The sequence below is a fragment of the Microtus pennsylvanicus genome, chromosome 9 (genome assembly GCF_037038515.1).
Source record: "Microtus pennsylvanicus isolate mMicPen1 chromosome 9, mMicPen1.hap1, whole genome shotgun sequence".
Lineage (NCBI taxonomy): Eukaryota > Metazoa > Chordata > Mammalia > Rodentia > Cricetidae > Microtus > Microtus pennsylvanicus.
The window spans coordinates 106,827,897-106,846,516 of record NC_134587.1 but is presented as its reverse complement, the minus strand read 5'-3'; the positions used below and the strand labels follow the sequence as shown (position 1 = coordinate 106,846,516).

The following is an 18,620-nucleotide window of genomic DNA, read 5'->3' as shown; positions in this document are numbered from 1 at the left end:
ATCTAGGTTTTCACAAACAGTTCCTCCTGTTGCAATCTATAGGGGTTTTCTGCACTATGAACCTTCAAATGCTAATGAAGAGAACCATGATAAGTAAAGATTTGCCCACATAGCTTGCATTCACAGCCATTAATGTCAGTATGAATTTATACATGTGTTTGTAAAGAACTTGACCACACAAAAGCTTTTCCACATAGTTTAAAAATGAGGTTTCTCTCCACTGTGAAGTTTAGCATTATATTGAAGATAATTGTGATTCATGAAAGATTTCCCACACAACTTATAGATACAGGGTTTATATCCACTGGGAACTATGATAGGTGAGGGCTTTTTTTTTTTTTAAACAAAGCTTGTATTCATAGGACTTAACCCCAGTATGGATTCGTTCATGTGTTTGTAAGGAACTTACATGAATGTAAGTTAAGCTTTTTCACATAACTTACATACATAGGGTTTCTCTCAACTGTGAATCCTTTCATGGTATCTAAGGGAATCACTACAACTGAAGGTTTTCCCACATAACTTACATATATGGGATTTCTCCCCACTGTGAATCCTTTCATGACAACGAAGAGGGCTGCAATCAGTGAAAAGTTTCCCATATGGTGTACATGCATCATTCTTTTATCCAATCCAGTGTGAATTTGTTCATGACTTAAAACAATTTTGAAAAACACTTGTGTAACTTGTTTACATTCATATGGTTTCTCTCCACTGTGATCCCTTTCATGATGTGGAAGGATACAGAACTAAGTGAAGGTTTTCCCACACTGTCTACATTTTAGGGATTCATTCCATTATGTATCTCTTCATGGCGATAAAAGCTACTAGGATAAGTAAAAGCTTTATCAAATTGCTTACATGCATAAAACTTCCTCCTAGTGTGAATTCCTTCATGGATCACAAATGAACTGGAACAGTGAAAACCTTTACCATGTATCTTACACACAAACTGTTTATTTCCATGGCGCATGATCGTATGTCTCTGAATGTCTGCAAGTGTAAAAAAGCATTTCCCACACTGCTTGCATACATGTGATTTCTCTCCATTGTGAGTTTTTGTATGACTTTGAACATAATTGTTGATATTACCTGTGAGTGAAAAGAAAACACAGAACACACAACAAACCTGCTTAGGGGCTTATTAGAAGGGGGACATGTACAGGCCTGGTAAGGTCGGTGTGCAGAGAGAGAGCATTAAGATGGTGCATCCAGCTTTTAAGGGCTGCCTAGCACATGATACAAAGGGATGATTTGGTGACATCATAGACAGCTGACGGAGCTCATGCATACGTGCAAGTGTTCATGCAGTTGTGTCAGATGTAGGTGGTGCAACCATGCTGCACGTGGGTCAGGCAGGGTCCTTTAAGATCCCTGGGGCCATTAGACACTTCTGCAATGGACTTTTCTGCAATGCATGGCCCTAGAACCCAGAAGTGTCAGCCATGTTGGTTTGGCTGAAATCATAGCAATTGTATCTACTGAAGACTTTCCCACATTGCTGACATTCTTACAGTTTCTCTCCATTTTGAGTTATTCACATGCTTCATGAAGCACTGGGGAGAAATGAAGGATCTTTCACACTCCTTACATTTATATAATTTCTCTGAAGTTCCCTGATACTCACATTGTTTGCTTGCAGTCTTAAATGTGATAGATTCCTCGTTGAATTTTGATAATCATCTCTAAGATTTTTGTGTCTTGCCTTTTTCCTAAAATGCAGACCAGGAAAATCTCTTTGAATAAGTACAGCATTAGAGGAATTGCACTTTAGTTCACTGGCAGCACAGGACAGAGCATAATGCATTCACAGCATTTGTCCTTTCACATTTCACATCATGGGCTTGCATTGTGCAGCTGAAATGCTTGTCCTCTCATTGATTAGACAGAGGAATCCCTCACTCTCCCCCAGACCACTCAGGTTTCTGATGATTTCTTGCATCAGATATTTGTGGAGCTTCTTTTGGGAGGAATCCAGCAAAGCCCATTCATCGAGGGTGAAGTTCACAGCTATAACCTCAAAGGTTACAGACTCCTAAAACACGCCACCCATTTCCAGGAAGGATGGGGAGAGTCAAGCACTTGATATGTGCATTTGACCAGTAACACGTTCATACAATGCTGAAGTTTCCCCAAATATATGTAGTGGCCATCACACTTTCTCCCTCCATTTGTGCTTAACTCTTTTCACAGTGCAGTTCTGGAGCTAGACTGGAGCTGGGCAACCCTGGATGTATGAGGTCAACAAATGTGCTGCTGGGTCACTTCAACTGCTTTCTATATTAGGCCTGATGATACATCTCCTATTAGAAAGTCCCAAGACTTAGCACGTACAGGAGAGTTTTCAGCAGGTGTCCTGAGACTTTGTTAGAAAAGCTTGAGAACAGAGACCCACATTTTCTGTGGCCTACAGCCTGGTATGCCAATGGACCCCACCAACCTGTGAAGAGAGATGGTGTTCAAGTTTATGTTAATAATATGGTGTTCATTTCATTGCTGTTGATTTAATTGCATCTGAATGTTAGCAAGTTTCTGTACCACCAGAAGGGGCTGGCCATACCTGACCAGAATCAAAATACACTACGGAGATTAGCTTCAAATTATAAAGATAGATCAAAACTTCTTAATCCAGTACTCCAAAAGGAGTTGCATAACTGAATGTGAGAGAAGAAAAAATTCAGAAACAGTGAAAGGTTTATGAACACACAATGATTAAAAATTAATGCAGCCGGGCGGTGGTAGCACACGCCTTTAATCCCAGCACTTGGGAAACAGAGGCAGGTGAATCCCTGTGAGTTTGAGGACAGCCTGGTCAATAAGAACTAGTTCCTGGACAGGCTCCAAAGTTACAGAGAAACCCTATTTCAAAAAAAAAAGATGTCTAATAATGATTAAACTTTTTGGAACAAGTTGATAGCTTTTCTAATATACACACGCAATTGAAAGTCTATTATTAGTTATGCCTGGTGTTACAAGCTGTAATTCCAGCACTTGGGAAGTAGAGGCAGAAGGATTAATGCTGGCAACGTCTTGTAGGAAGTTCCAAGGCAAGCTGGGCTATGAGACCCAATCAAAATAAAAGTCACTGCTCCATTCTATTGAGGCTAGCAAACAGAACATGGGAAAGGTCTTTAATAAACCCACATATAAACAAATATCAACTAACAAGCATTGTATAACAATACACGATTCAGAGACAAGCAATAATTGGAAATATACATGGATTTCTCATTTCCATGAAAAGTAATTAAATTAATATATGAAATTATAAAAAATAAAGCTTGGGTGTTTTTTGATAAATTATAGTCAAGCATCTTTTGACATATGAGTGTAGGTAGAGGGCTGGAGAGATGGCTCAGCTGTTAAAGGCTAGGCTCACAACCAAAAATATAAGAGAGTAGGTAGAGAAACAAAGCAAAAGAAATGGCATGCCCTAGCTCCTGACATCTGGTACTTTGGTTAGTGGAAGAGGATATTTTCCTCCAAGGGGTAAAGCTAAAAGAACTATTGGTCAGTATGGAAAGCGGTATCAAGAAGCTATATAGGTGACCTTGTGTCTACACATGTCTTTGATACTTTTCTATTGCTGTGCTAGGATACCATGGCTAAGACAGTTTATAGAAGAAACAGTTTATTAAATTATAGTTTTAGAGGGTAGTGCATGACTATCATGGTGGGGAGTATGGCAGCTCACAGGCAGGCATGGTAGTAGAATGGCAGCTGGGAGCTTGCATCCTTATCCATAGATCAAAAGAAGGGAGAGAAGGAAAGAGACAGACAGACAAGCACACACACACACACACACACACACACACACACACACACACAGAGAGAGAGAGAGAGAGAGAGAGAGAGAGAGAGAGAGAGAGAGAAAGAGAGAGAGAGAACATGCTGAGAATGGTGTGGGTTTTTTTCAAACCTTAAAGCACACCCTGGTGACATATGCCCTCTAACAAGGCTATAACTACTAATCCTTCCCATGCAGTTCCACCAACTGGGGACAAAGTATTCAAGGATATAAGACTGTGGGGTCATTCTCATTAAAACCACCATGATACAAAAGCTAGATCTTGAGAAAATATACACTTTATCTTTCAGCAAGTCCTGAATGTTACAGTCAGGAGCCATTTTGAAAAGGTTCTATTTTTATTTTTGTTTTTTAATTTAAAATTTTAGATAGATTCTTTTTTATTGTTCCAAGTAAAAACTGAGAAAAATCTTATTTTATTTTACTATCCTAGCATTTCAGTGTTTCATTGTTTTATTCTTTCTTTCATTTTATATTTTGTTGATATTTATTGAGCTCTACATTTTTCTCTGCTCCCCTCCCTGCCTCTCCCCTCCCTCCTTCACTCCTCCCCCCAAGGTCCTCTTGCTCCCAATTTACTCAGGAGATTTGTCTTTTTATACTTTCTATTTCCCATGTAGATTAGATCTATGTAAGTCTCTCTTAGTGTCCATATTGTTGTCTAAGTTCTCTGGGATTGTGGTTTGTAGATTGGCTTTCTTTGCTTTATGTTTACAAACAACCTATGAGTGAGTACATGTGATAATTGTCTTTCTATGTCTGGGTTACCTCACTTAAAATGATGTTTTCTAGCTCCATCCATTTTCCTGCAAAATTCAAGATGTTATTTTTTCTGCTGTGTAGTACTTCATTGTGTAAATGTACCACATTTTCCTTATCCATTCTTCAGTCGAGGGGCATTTAGGTTGTTTCCAGGTTCTGGCTATGACAAACAAAGCTGCTATGAACATAGTTGAGCACATGTCCTTGTGGAACAATTGAGCATCCTTTGGATATATACCCAGAAGTGGTATTACTGGGTCTTGAGGAAAGTTGTTTCCTAATTTTCTGAGAAATCACCACACTGATATTCAAAGTGGTTGTACCAGCTTGTATTCCCATCAGCAATGCAGAAGTGTTTCATTTTCCCCACAACCTCTCCAGTATAAGTTGTCATCAGAGTTTTTGATCTTGGAAATTCTTACAGGTGTAAGATGGAATCTCGAATTGTTTTGATTTGCATTTCTCTGATAACTAAGGATGTTGAACATTTCCTTAAGTGTCTTTCAGCCATTTTAGATTCCTCTCTTGAGAGTCCTCTGTTTAGGTCTATACTCCATTTTTTAATATTGGATTATGTTCTTTTGGTGTCCAATTTCTTGAGTTCTCTGTATATTTTGGAGATCAGACCTCTGTCTGATGTGGGGTTAGTGAAGATCTTTCCCCATTCTGTAGGCTGTCGATTTGTCTTGTTGACCGTGTCTTTTGCTTTATAGAAGATTTTCAGTTTCAGGAGGTCCCATTTATTAATTGTTTCTCTTAGTGTCTGTGCTGCTGGGGTTATATTTAGGAAGTGGTTCCCTGTGCCAATGCATTCAAGTGTACTTCCCACTTTCTCTTCTATAAGGTTCAGTGTGGCTGGCTTTATGTTGAGGTCTTTGATTCATTTGGACTTGAATTTTGTGCATAGTGATAGATATGGGTCTATTTCCATTCTTCTACATGTGGATATCCAATTTTACCAGCACCATTTGTTATATATGCTTTCTTTTTTCCATTTGATATTTTTTGCTTCTTTATCAAAGATCAGGTGTTCGAAGATCTGTGGATTGATATCCGGGTCTTCTATTCAGTTCCATTGGTCCTCCTGTTTGTTCTTATGCCAATACTAGGTTGTTTTCAGTACTGTAGCTCTGTAGTAGTGTTTAAAGTCTGGGATGCCTCCAGATATTCTTTTATTGTACAGGATTGTTTTGGCTATCCTGGGTTTTTTGCTTTTCCATATGATGTTGAGTACTGTTCTTTCGAGATCTGTGAATAATTTTACTGGCATTTTGATGGGCATTGCATTGAATCTGTAGATTGCTTTTGGTAAGATTGTCATTTTTACTATGTTAATTCTGCCTACCTAGAGCATGGGAGATCTTTCCACTTTCTGGTGTCTTCTTCAATTTCTTTTTTTAAAGATTTTAAGTTCTTGACATACAAGTCATCCACTTGTTTGATTAGAGTTACTCCAAGATATTTTATGCCACTTGTGGCTGTTGTGAAGAGTGTTGATTCTCTGATTTCTTCCCCAGTCCTTTTATCATCTGTGTACAGGAGGGCTACTGATTTTTTTGAGTTAGTCTTGTATCCTGCTACATTGCTGAAAGTGTTTATGAGTTGTAGAAGTTCCTTGGTAGAATTTTTGGGATCACTTATGTAAACTATCATAGCATCAGCAAACAGTGAGAGTTTGACTTCTTTTCTAATTTGTATCCCCTTGATCTCCCTTTGGTGTCTTATTGGTCTAGCTAGGACCTCAAGAACTATATTGACTAGATATGGAGAGAGTGGACAACCTTGTCTTGTTCCTGATTTCAGTGGAATCAGTGGGAGTTTCTCTCCATTTAGTTGGCTGTTGGCTTGCTGTATATTGCCTAATTATGTTTAGGTATATTCCTTGTATCCCTGCTCTAAGACCTTTATCATGAAGGGATGTAGTATTTTGTCAAATGCTTCTTTTGGCATCTAATGAGATGATCATGTGGTTTTTATTTTTAGCTTGTTTATATGGTGGATTACATGACAGATTTTCGTATGTTGAACCATCCCTGCATCTGTGGGATGAAGCCAACTTGGTCATGGTGGATGATGGTTCTGATGTGTTCTTGGATTCTATTTGCTAGTACTTTGATGAGTATTTTTGCATCAATGTTTCTGAATGAGATTGATCTGTAATTCTCTTTCTTAGTAATGTCTTTCTGTGGTTTGGGAATCAGGATAATTGTAGCCTCATAAAAAGAGTTTGGCAATGTTCTCTCTGTTTCTATTGTGTGGAATAATTTGAGGGGTATTGGTATTAGTTCTTCTTTAAAAGTCTTGTAGAATTTTAAGCTAAAACCATTTGGTCCTGGGCTTTTTATGGTTGGGAGACTTTTTATGACTGTTTCTAGATCTTCAGCAGTTATAGGTCTTTTTAATTTGCTTATCTGGTCTTGATTTAATTTTGTTAAGTGATATTTATCCAGAAAGTTGTTAATTTCCTTTAAGTTTTCCAATTTTGTGGAGTACAGGTTTTCTTTCTTTCTTTCTTTCTTTCTTTCTTTCTTTCTTTCTTTCTTTCTTTCTTTCTTTATTAAAGATTTCTGTCTCTTCCCCGCCACCGCCTCCCATTTCCCTCCCCCTCCCCCAATCAACTCCCCCTCCCTCATCAGCCCGAAGAGCAGTCAGGGTTCCCTGCCCTGTGGGGAGTCCAAGGATCACTCACCTCCTTCCAGGTCTAGTAAGGTGAACATCCAAACAGCCTAGGCTCCCACAAAGCCAGTATGTGCAGTAGGATCAAAACCCAGTGCCATTGTTCTTGACTTCTCAGCAGTCCTCATTGTCTGCTATGTTCAGTGAGTCCGGTTTTATCCCATGCTTTTTCAGACCCAGTCCAGCTGGCCTTGGTGAGTTCCCGATAGAACATCCCCATTGTCTCAGTGTGTGGGTGCACCCCTTGTTGTCCTGAGTTCCTTGCTCGTGCTCTTTCTCCTCTGCTCTTGATTTGGACCTTGGGGTTTCTGTACAGTGCTCCAATGTGGGACTGTCTCTGTCTCCTTTCATCGCCTGATGAAGGTTGAGTACAGGTTTTCAAAATATAACCTGATGATCCTCTGTATTTCCTCCATGTCTGTTGTTATGTCCCCGTTTACATTTCTGATTTTGTTAATTTGGATATTCTCTCTCTGCCTTTTGGTTAGGTTGGATAAAGGTTTGTCTATTTTGTTGATTTTATTGAAGAATGAACTCTTTGTCTCATTGATTCTTTGTATTGTTTTTCTTTATTTCTATTTTGTTGATTTCGGCTATTTCCTGCCATCTAGTTCTCTTAGGTAAGTTTGTTTCTTTTTGTTCTAAAGTTTTCAAATGTTCTGTTAATTCACTAGTGTGGGATTTTTCCAGATTCAGCCCCTTCTCCTGTTCCTTTAGCTCCTATAGCCATCCCTCTAGCTCCTACCTCCATTCTTTCAACTACTGCTCTGGTCCCTGCTAAGGAACCACACCTTCCTGACCTCAATAGACAGATACTTCTGCTTCTTTACTTCCCACTGCCTCACCACCTCCCTCTGCTCACTCTTCAGCTCTCTCTCTCTTCCCAATAACTACTCCATCAGCCCTGCTGGATCACTCTTCCTCTCCAGTGCCTGGCTGCAGCAGTCACCCCGCTCTGGCACCCACCTTTACCCCTCCTCTCACACGCTCAAGTGCTGCTATGGAACCTAACCGTGACCAAGCTAAGTCAGTTGCAGTTTTCCCATTGCAAGAGGTGTCTGGCGTAGATCAATTGATTATGGTACATGTTCCTTTCTCCCTCTCAGCGCTCTCCCATATAGAACAAAAACTGGGGTCCTATATGTCTAATTCTACCTCTTTCATAAAGCAATTCCAATATATTACCCAGTCTTATAATCTCACCTTTCATGATATCTATATGATCCTAATAACCTACTTCCTGAAAAGTGCAGGTGAGTTTGGGAGCAGACTACATGCAGACTAAGTTCACCAAACACATGCAACACATGCTCCGAGGACAGAGGTGGTCCCCCAGCAGGAACCACACTGGGATTATAACACCCCAGGTAGAATTTTAACGAGGGACCGATTTTGGACTTGGCTTCTGGCAGGTCTGTGTAAGGCTGCCCTCAAGCCAGTAAACTACAATTAGCTCTCAGAGGTCATTCAAGAAATGAAGAAAAATTTTACAAGTGAGTGTAAGCTTGAGCTGAACCCAGACTGTCCTTTAGGATACTCTCAGTGGCACTGCCATTTTGGGGGGCTTGGGACCTTGCACACTGTTCCTGCTTTCCAATGTGGAAATTTCTGTCCTTCCTGAGAAAAACTTCACCTCACCACACTTCCTGGTTTTTCCCTAAGCAGGCTATCAAATTCATAAACTCCAAATGCCTAAAGACCTCTATAAACATCATTTCCTAAGATTGAATGCAGGATCTTGACCATGCTAATTAGGGACACTATTGTTGAGCTATACACCCAGCCCACAGACCCCACTAATCTACTGAAGGTAAAGCGTGACTCCACCCATTACACAACCTAAAGGTGCTTCAGAAAATAGTGGCCTGAAGCCAGGGTGACCACCTCAGAGAAGACATGAAACACAAATGTGGATCTCCTGTTTTGTGGGGCTCTGTAGCATTTCTGACTGTTCTGAGCAGCTGGAGGCCATGTGCAGGGGAGAACAGCTGCCCAGAAACCTCTAAAAGGAATGCCATTGCTCTCCCTTTCACGCTTAGTGTGGGCCCCCAACTTGGACTCTCTGGATTCAGCTCTCTGCCCTCTATTCCAAGTTATTCTGCAAATAAGACAAGGCAATGAACACAATTCTATTTGAGACATGGGGGTTATTGAATTTTCCTTAGGAATTTGTGAATAAATTGAGGTTCTGAGAAATTGGGACTTCCAGATGTTCTAGTCACTTCTCTTTCATGTTACTCTTTTCAGCTGTTTTCTTTTTAAATGATAATTGGGTACTAGTGAGAGGTAATGAGAAATTTTCTGAATCCTGCATGCTATTAAATTAAATCAGCACCAGTCATTGTATATTGTATACAGTAGCAGAATGACATACATTGTATGTTTCAAGTCCCCTAACCACAGGAAACATAAACCTGACAGTACTAAGAAAGAATTAGAGACCTTAGGTTCCATAATCCCAAATGGAAACATAAACTCACATAGCATAGGAAATAAAACAATTAGCATGGCATAAATCCTACGCTATATACATAAAAAACAATATACATATACATATAAAACAATAGCAGTCACTCTCACAAGGCTGCACTGTGGGTGACCCAAGGCTGGGTGACCTGAGGCCATGGCAGGCGGGAGACAAACAGATATGCCATGTAGAAAGAGCTGGGGTGTAGAGTTTATTTAGTGGGTATTGGGAACAGTATGAGTAAGTAGTTATGGAGGAAGGGGGAGAAGGGGGTATGAAAGAGAAGAAAGAGAAACAAAGGGAAGGGAGAGAGGCCGAAGCTGCCTCTCCAGAAGGGCAGACAGAGAGAGGAGAGCTGGAGGAGGAGGGAGATTGGGAGTGGGCCAGGCTTGTCTCTTAAAGGGACAGGGTACCCAGGTGACAGACCAGGACAGGTTTACTTTTACAAGTGAGCAGTGTAGTAGCCTGTAATGAGCGCCTCAGTGTTGACATCCACGTTTCACCCCTTGACACAGGGCTGAGGAGCTACTGAGTATGGAGATGTGATGATGAGGACGCCTTTGTGACTTTATGACAATGACTTTCCAGATTGCCTGTTACCTGTCATCACTCATGGTCCTTAACAGTTCTTCCCACTTGGTAAACATTCCAAGGTTCACAACCCATTTTTCTCATAAACTATGACAGCATTTGTAGCAGTTTAATTTTTAATGTGAACATATACATAAATGTTTAGATAAGCCCAGCGTGGTTTTGTATATTTCTAGTTATGTGATGGTATGTAAAGAATGCTTGAAAATGACAGGAAACACATACTCAGCAACCAAATGAGGGTAAGACACCCTGTCTCTGTCTCGGGATTGTTGTTCTTACAACTTTCCTAAACATATTGCCCACCTGAGTCTGTGGCTTGAACCTGCACAGTCCCTTAGTCTGTTTTTTTTTTCTTTCAGCTCCTACCCTGTGATGCTAGTTTGAGGATGTAGAGCTTTCTGAAAGTAGGGACTGGTTGGAGGAAGCACACCACTAGGAGCTGACCTGCATTTGAAGATTATACCCACTTATTTCCTGCCAGTAACTGTGTGGTTTGAATAAGAATGGCCCACATAGGCTCATATTTTTGAATGCTTAGTCACCAGGGAGTGGAACTGTGAAAGGATTAGGAGGTATGGCCTTGTTGGAGGAATAGTACCACTGGGCTTAGACTTTTCAAAAGTTCACAGTGAGCCCAGTTCACTCTCTTGACCTGCAGATCATGATGTAGCTTAAAAGCCACTGTTCTTGAACCATGCAAGCCACCATGCTCCCCATGATAACTGACTAACCTTCTGAAACTGAGCAAGACCCCAGTTAATTTTTTTTTCTAAGAGTTGCCTTAGTCATGGTGTCTCTTCATGGCAATAGAACAATGTCGAAGGCAGTTACATATCACTGTAAGATCCCATGACTTCTGTGGTCATCATGCCTTCCTCATATTAATGCACTGAGAACATAAGTTAGGAAATATCCTTCGCTAAGTTGTTCTGCCATCTGTTTGATCACAGCAATACAAAAGTAACTAATACAAATGCCAGGAGAGTTAAGCAGCACAAGTGGACTGGGAGCAGGTGGATTGCACATTTGAACTGAGGCAAGAATGATCATTGGCTCAGGATGGTCTTGCTCATGTGAAGATGCTGGGGATAAAATACACTAGTAGAAAATATCTTTGCTTTTCAAAAGGATGAGCTCGGTCTGAAGTCGAGCTATTTAAGAATAGTTTCTGATGATGCTAAGTGTGTAGTAGCAAGTAGCACAGTAAGTCAGCACCAGTTCAGCAGCACAGAAATGTATGCCATTCCATACAGTCTACAGTATTTGGTGAACTATGATATATTCAACATATTATAAAACCATTGTTTTAGGTGATTTTGTTCAACTATAGACTAATAAAAATGATCTGAACATATGCTAGACTCAGGTTTGAAGTTTAGTAACATGTATCAAATGCATTTTCAACCTATAAAACACTTATTTAAGCTTGGATTTTTGGAAACATACCATCAAAGTAGAACAATTGTATTTACTGAAGAACAATGTTTTGTACAAAATACTATGCCTAAACAATAAACAGTAAGTTAAAACAAAAGAAAACCCCACAAAACATGGATCTGGAAGATTGAAGTTGGTCTCACACTCACAGCAAGGCCAAATCTTATGATAAATGTCACACAAATCCAGACGTAGATGTCCCTTGGTGATTCAAATGAACAAAACAACAAAAAATCCTGCGCAAATCTTTAAACTTGGAGAAACTGTATTTTTAAAACACGTAAAGGAACCACACCTACCCTTACTAATTGTACTGAGTTCTAATGGCTTAGGTTTCCTTACTGCAGGCTTCCTGGTAAGAAATACTAATTATCAAAGACAAAACTGTATTCACACCTATAGTGTAGCCAGGCATGTGTAAACATGTCTAGTGGAAATGCAGTCTGCGGGGCATTTTATGTTTAGTATCAAGAGATTCCTCTAAAACAAACAAATCCTTCAGAAATTTAAGACTAACTTTTAAACATCACATAATGACTCAGGTGTATTATCCTTAAAATAGTGAATTACAGGTCAACCTGGGTTCAGAGTAAGGTACTGTCTCAAAAAACAAACAGTTAAAAAGAAAAGTGATTTTAATGAGAAAACACATGATCACTCATGGTTTATGTACAAATTACATATTAGTTCACAAGAGGTAAGGACCCTGTAGTCTCTGGTAAAAAGAAAAGTGATTTTAATGAGAAAACACATGATCACTCATGGTTTATGTACAAATTACATATTAGTTCACAAGAGGTAAGGACCCTGTAGTCTCTGGTAAAAAGAAAAGTGATTTTAATGAGAAAACACATGATCACTCATGGTTTATGTACAAATTACATATTAGTTCACAAGAGGTAAGGACCCTGTAGTCTCTGGTAAAAAGAAAAGTGATTTTAATGAGAAAACACATGATCACTCATGGTTTATGTACAAATTACATATTAGTTCACAAGAGGTAAGGACCCTGTAGTCTCTGGTAAAAAGGCACTTAGCCTAGCATGAGTCAAGTACAAAGGGCAAAGTCAAAGTTACAACACAAGTCTGAAGTAAAATTAACATATGGACAAAGATGCCATTACTTATAAGCACAGGATAATAATCTGACATTAAGGGAAAATACTGGCATATATTCTACCTAATATATGATTATGGTAGGATATTTGCATGTATCTTTTGATTTGATGATAATCTGTAAATTGACCAAAAAAATAGTTGAGAACTCTAATGTGCAAAGTTTTCAAGAAAACAGATGTGAAAATATAAAACACAAAGTTAAATTACCTGAGAAGTAAACAACTGGGCTGCACTGAGATGTTACAGTAAAATAGCACAACTATGCTCTGTCATTTTCAGAAACGACTAGAGTACCAGAGCTTTCCCCTAGTCAAAGGAGTAACTGGGAGTGGTGAACCGGACGAGGTATGGCATAACTGGCAGAAGCGGGTCACTGAGAATGTGTGTCCTTCTTGTATCTTCAACTGATCCCTTAGAATGCACACTCTTCACTTCTGTGTGCACAATGACAGACACTCTTCTACTTAATGACTTCTCTGCCATAATGGACTGTGAACCAAAATAAGAATGGAAAAGATACAGTGGAAATATCAAAGAGCCAGGCATGGTGGTGCATGCCTTTAATACCAGCACTGGGATCTAAAAAAAAAAAAAAAGCCGGGCGGTGGTGCAGAGGCAGGCGGATCTCTGTGAGTTCGAGGCCAGCCTGGTCTACAAGAGCTAGTTCCAGGACAGGAACCAAAAGCTACAGAGAAACCCTGTCTCGAAAAATCAAAAAAAAAAAAATACTAGCACTGGGGAGGCAGAGGCAGGTAGATCTCTGAATTAGATGCTAGCCTGGTCTAAAGAGTTCTAAGACAGTTTGGGCTACACAGAGAAACCTTGTTCCAAAAAATAAAAACAAAAAACCCTAAAACCCTAACAAAGTAAAACAAGACAAAAAACATCAAAGAAGCTGCTACATGATCTCAATAGAGAAGTTCTACAAATACACTTCATTTCAACAGTTCATTAATATTACTCTAAAATATCTTAGAAACACATTGTGTTACGTATGGATCCAATATAAAAATATACATGACTTGGCTAAAAAGAGACTACCTTTTAAATTCCTGACTCACTGCTTAAAGAAACCTTAGAGATGAAGTCATCTGAAAAATTATTTACAGAATAAAAAATAGAAGTAAACATTCCAGAGACTTATTTTATCAATTATTGACCAATTAATACAACATTCTTTCTCAAACTTATTCATAAGAATCTTAAACAAATTATGAATTCTATTACATAAGGAACTTTCACAAAATCCTGAAAACTGTTTCATAGCTGATAACTTTGTTATACAAGTTTGGATACTGGGTAAATTTTCAGAGGTCCACCAACTGAAGACATCTGCACATCCATTTACGATTTCTCACTATAGTATGTACTAGCATGTCTTTGAATACAGCCAACATGACTAAAGGCATTTCTTCAGACAACATGACACTTGTTCTCTGCCCTATGCATTGCCATGTTAAGAATAATTTCCCATGTTCTACACTTAGGATTTCCTTCTAGTGTGAGTCTTCTCATGTATTTTAAGGGAGCTGGAACGAGTAAAGGCTTTCCCACATTGCTTGCAAATGTAAGGTTTCTCGCCAGTGTGAATTTGTTCATGTCTTTGACAATCACTTAAAGTATAAAAGGATTTCCCACACTGTTTACACACAAAAGGTTTCTCTCCACTATGAATCCTTTCATGACGTCGAAGGGAACTATGACCAGTAAAGGCTTTCACACATAATTTACACTTATATGGTTTCTCTCCAGTATGAATTCGTTCATGTATTCTAAACTTGCTAAAAGAAATAAAACCCTTCCCGCACTGCTCACATACATAGGGCTTTTCACCACTGTGAATCCTTTCATGATTTCGAAGGGCACTGGGATTAGTGAAGGCTTTCCCACAATTCTTACAGACATAGGGTTTCTCACCAGTGTGAATTTGTTCATGTCTTTGACAACCACTCAAAGAAGAGAAACCTTTTCCACAATGCTTACATACATAGGGTTTTTCCCCACTGTGAATTCTTTCATGTCTTCGAAGTGAACTATGATCGGTAAAGGCTTTACCACATTGTTTACATACACAGAGTTTCTCCCCAGAATGAGTTGATTCATGTTTTCGGAAGTTACTGGAAGAAATAAAACCTTTCCCACACTGCTTACATACATAGGGTTTTTCCCCACAGTGAATCCTTTCATGGCATCGAAGGGAGGTGTGCCGAGTGAAGGCTTTTCCACACTGCTTACATACATAGGGTTTCTCCCCACTATGAATCCTCTCATGGTATCGAAGGGAACTGTCAACACTAAAGACTTTCCCACACTGCTTACATTTATAGGGTTTCTCTCCAGTGTGAGTCCTTTCATGTATTCGAAGGGTACTAGAAGAATTGAAACCTTTTCCACATTGCAAACATACATGGGGCTTCTCACCACTGTGAATCCTCTCGTGATATCGAAGAGAACTGAGAGTAGTAAAGGCTTTATCACACAGTTTGCATACATAGGGCTTTTCTCCAGTGTGACATCGTTTATGTGTCTGAATAGAATTGTAATAACTGAAGGCTTTCCCACACTGCTTACAGACATAGGGTTTCTCTCCAGTGTGACATCGTTTATGTGTCTGAAAAGAATAGTAGTAAGTAAAAGCCTTCCCACATTGTGTACACACATAAGGTTTTTCTCCAGTGTGAGTTCTTTCATGGTCTTGAAAGTTAGTCAAGTAACTGAAAGTCTTACCACATAGATTGCATCTGTATGGTTTCTCTCCAGTATGAGTACGTTCATGTCTTCGAATGTTACTCAGAAAAGAAAAGGATTTCCCACATTGTGTACATAAATAGGGTTTCTCTCCAGTGTGAGTTCTTTCATGTTCTTGAAAGTTAGTTAAACAAGTGAAGGTTTTATCACATATATTACATTTGTATGGCTTCTCTCCAGTGTGAGTTCGTTCATGTCTTCTAATGTTACTCAAAAAAGAAAAGGTTTTCCCACATTGTTTACATACATAGGGTTTCTTTCCAGTGTGGATCTTTTCAACATACTGAAGAAAATCAGGATAAGTAAAGGCATTATAATGCTGCTTATCCATACATATTTCTTCTCTAGTTTCATTATTCACACGTATTTGAATGCAGCCATTACTTTTGAAGATTTTCTCACACTGGTTAAATTCATAGGAGCTCTGTTCAGTGTCAATGTCATCACGCTTCAGAAAGCATTCTGGATAAATGAAGGCTTTCTCACATTCCCCAATCTTAAAGAGTCTCTCTCCACATAGCTCATATTGATGAGGTTTGTGTGTAGTCTGAAGAGGCATAGACACATTAAGAGATGAATGACCAATGAGCATGTTGTCTTCATACACATGACTTTCACAAATCATTGTTCTATGAGAAATTTTCCTGTTCACAATGGTGTTGGGAATCTGTCTGAAGATATCTTCACATTCACTATCTTTGTTATGTTCCAACAGTCTTTCTACATCTTCATTTCTGTTAAAAAAAAAAAAAGGAAAGTATACCAATAAAGTTATAAATTCCCTATCAGCAGAATTCCGGAGAATTTCTGAATATGACTGAAGATTCTACAGAATGTAGAGACAGGTAATATCAAGACACTGTATTTATATAGGGTTTCTTTTTGTGTTAACATTTATTTACTATTTGTGTGTGCACATGCTATGGTGTGCATAAGAAAGTCAGAGGACAGCTTGTAAGAGTTGATTATCTTCTTCTACTATATAGGTGTCAGAGATTGAACTTGGGTCATCAGGCTTGGTAGTGAATACCTTTACCTGATGAGTCATTTTCCTAGCCCAATCATATAGGACTTCTTAATACCTCTCATAGGCTAATTATTTTGGAAACAATGAATGTCTAGGCCTTATTTAGTTTTAAGGTCAATTTCTTGCTATGATGCATGGGCTACCTTCAAATTCGGCACTTCTTCAGACTCCTAATAGCTGGGAATGAGGGCATGAATGATCATATTTGCTTCTATATCACAGGTAAATGTACTTGATTATTCTTTATGCAAAATGCTTAAGTAAAAACCATTCTTTATCTAATTTTTTCACATATATCATGAAGATTGTTCATTCCCAGAGTAAGCATAAATTTTTTTTATATTTTTTATATACTCCATATTCAAAGTCTCAAGGAAGATACAAACACTATTTTTTATTAACTTTGTTGTTTGGACAAAAGTTTGTATGTACAAAACAATTAGAAAGTACCTCTTATTTGCATCATCACGGCAATACTATAAATACTTCTAATCCCATATGCACTTTTGGAGATAAATGCTTTAGATTACATCACCTTGAAGCAATCAGGAGAACTAGCCAAAGAAGCTGACTTGATTTTAAAAACTACTGGCCATTTCCAGATTATGAGACATGTTATCATGAGCTGGCAAAGTTACCTTTGATTTCTTCTGGAATATCTGTGGTCATTGTCTATGTGCTGGTCTTCTTGTGTTTTTCCTAGAATACAGACCCAGGGAAACCTGATTTACTTACTTATAATGGAAAAAATACTAAATTCTATGTATACCATGACCATGACTGATATAGCCACCAAATTTGCCCTTTCCATATTCCAAATCATGGAGCAACATTTTTGAGCAAGACTTATAATCTGATTGACTAAGTAAAGAATGAGTATGACCTCATTCATACCTACGGCAGCCAGGTTCCTGAAGGTTTCCTCCATCACATCTCTGTGCAGCTTCTTTTGGGAAGGATCTAGTAGAGCCCACTCCTCCACAGTGAAGTTTACAGCCACATCTTCAAAGGTCACAGAGCCCTAAAGTAGCCAAGACATTTCCAGAAGAAAAGATGAGACACACAACATTGAAAATCTGTGAGTATTCTCTAAATGTTCAATACATATCCTGACCATCACATTCTTATTTTTACATTCATAACTGTACTCTCCGACACAAGAATTCTCACATCAGCTTTGAATTCTTGGTAAAGCACAACAATCACAAAATACCAAGTATGTTGCTGGAGATTACACTTTCTACTGGTGTACAGGCCTTTATCATTCCCCAATACTACTACTAGTGCAGACATGAGTTAACAAGCAGCTGCTTTAAAATCACATATTTTAAGAATAGATTATGAGAGTGAGTGGCCTCATCCAATACTAGTTGCCATAAATGTTCTGCCTCATTGTAGATCTAAAGCAATGCAGCTGTGACAAGAATGAATTATCTGAACCCTGCCATAAAATAAGCCTGTTAAAAAGTATAAGTTACTTTTCTCATCATGTGACTAAATAGTAATTCATCAAAGATTTATTTTGAATCATGTCTTGAGAGCATCTATCGAGGGGTTGGGGGCGGACACTGGGGTCAGGATCATGCAGCATGGACTCCACATCAGGGAAGAACAGGAAATAGAGCAGGGAATGTTGGTTTACACTTGAATTATTCCTTTTCCCTCTTTTATTTGTCTGGCATCTCAGACCATGGTTATGTGTAATGGTTGGTGATGAATAACCAGGCAGATGGGCATCTGGTTACACCTGAAGAGATTTATCTTGACTATGCTAAGTGATGTGAGATAATCCATTTTAACTGTGGGTGAGGTTATCCCCTGGCCATGGGATTCTTGACTGTATAAAATGGAGAAGGGTAGCTGAACACTAGCATGCATTCATTACTTTCTTCTTCTGACTTCAGATGCTTCAAGTTCCTGCTCCCTTTGCTTCCCTATCAGGATGAATTATGTTTTGAACTGTGAATTAAACCTTTCCTGTC

The 18,620-nt window shown here is 38.9% G+C and overlaps 1 protein-coding gene across 3 annotated transcripts in view; it reads right to left on the bottom strand.

The window, feature by feature from the left end:
* Nucleotides 1-12,361: 12,361 nt before the first annotated feature.
* Nucleotides 12,362-18,620, bottom strand: part of LOC142857880 (uncharacterized) — a 10,575-nt gene continuing 4,316 nt past the window's right edge. For all 3 annotated transcript variants that reach the window (XM_075986952.1, XM_075986950.1, XM_075986953.1), the window contains exons 2-4: nucleotides 17,533-17,659; nucleotides 17,277-17,337; nucleotides 12,362-16,345 (exon numbers count right to left, since the gene is read on the bottom strand). In XM_075986952.1, coding sequence (XP_075843067.1) covers nucleotides 14,347-16,345; nucleotides 17,277-17,337; nucleotides 17,533-17,566 — 2,094 coding nt within the window. In that variant the 5' untranslated portion in view covers nucleotides 17,567-17,659 and the 3' untranslated portion in view covers nucleotides 12,362-14,346. The remainder of the gene's footprint in view (nucleotides 16,346-17,276; nucleotides 17,338-17,532; nucleotides 17,660-18,620) is intronic.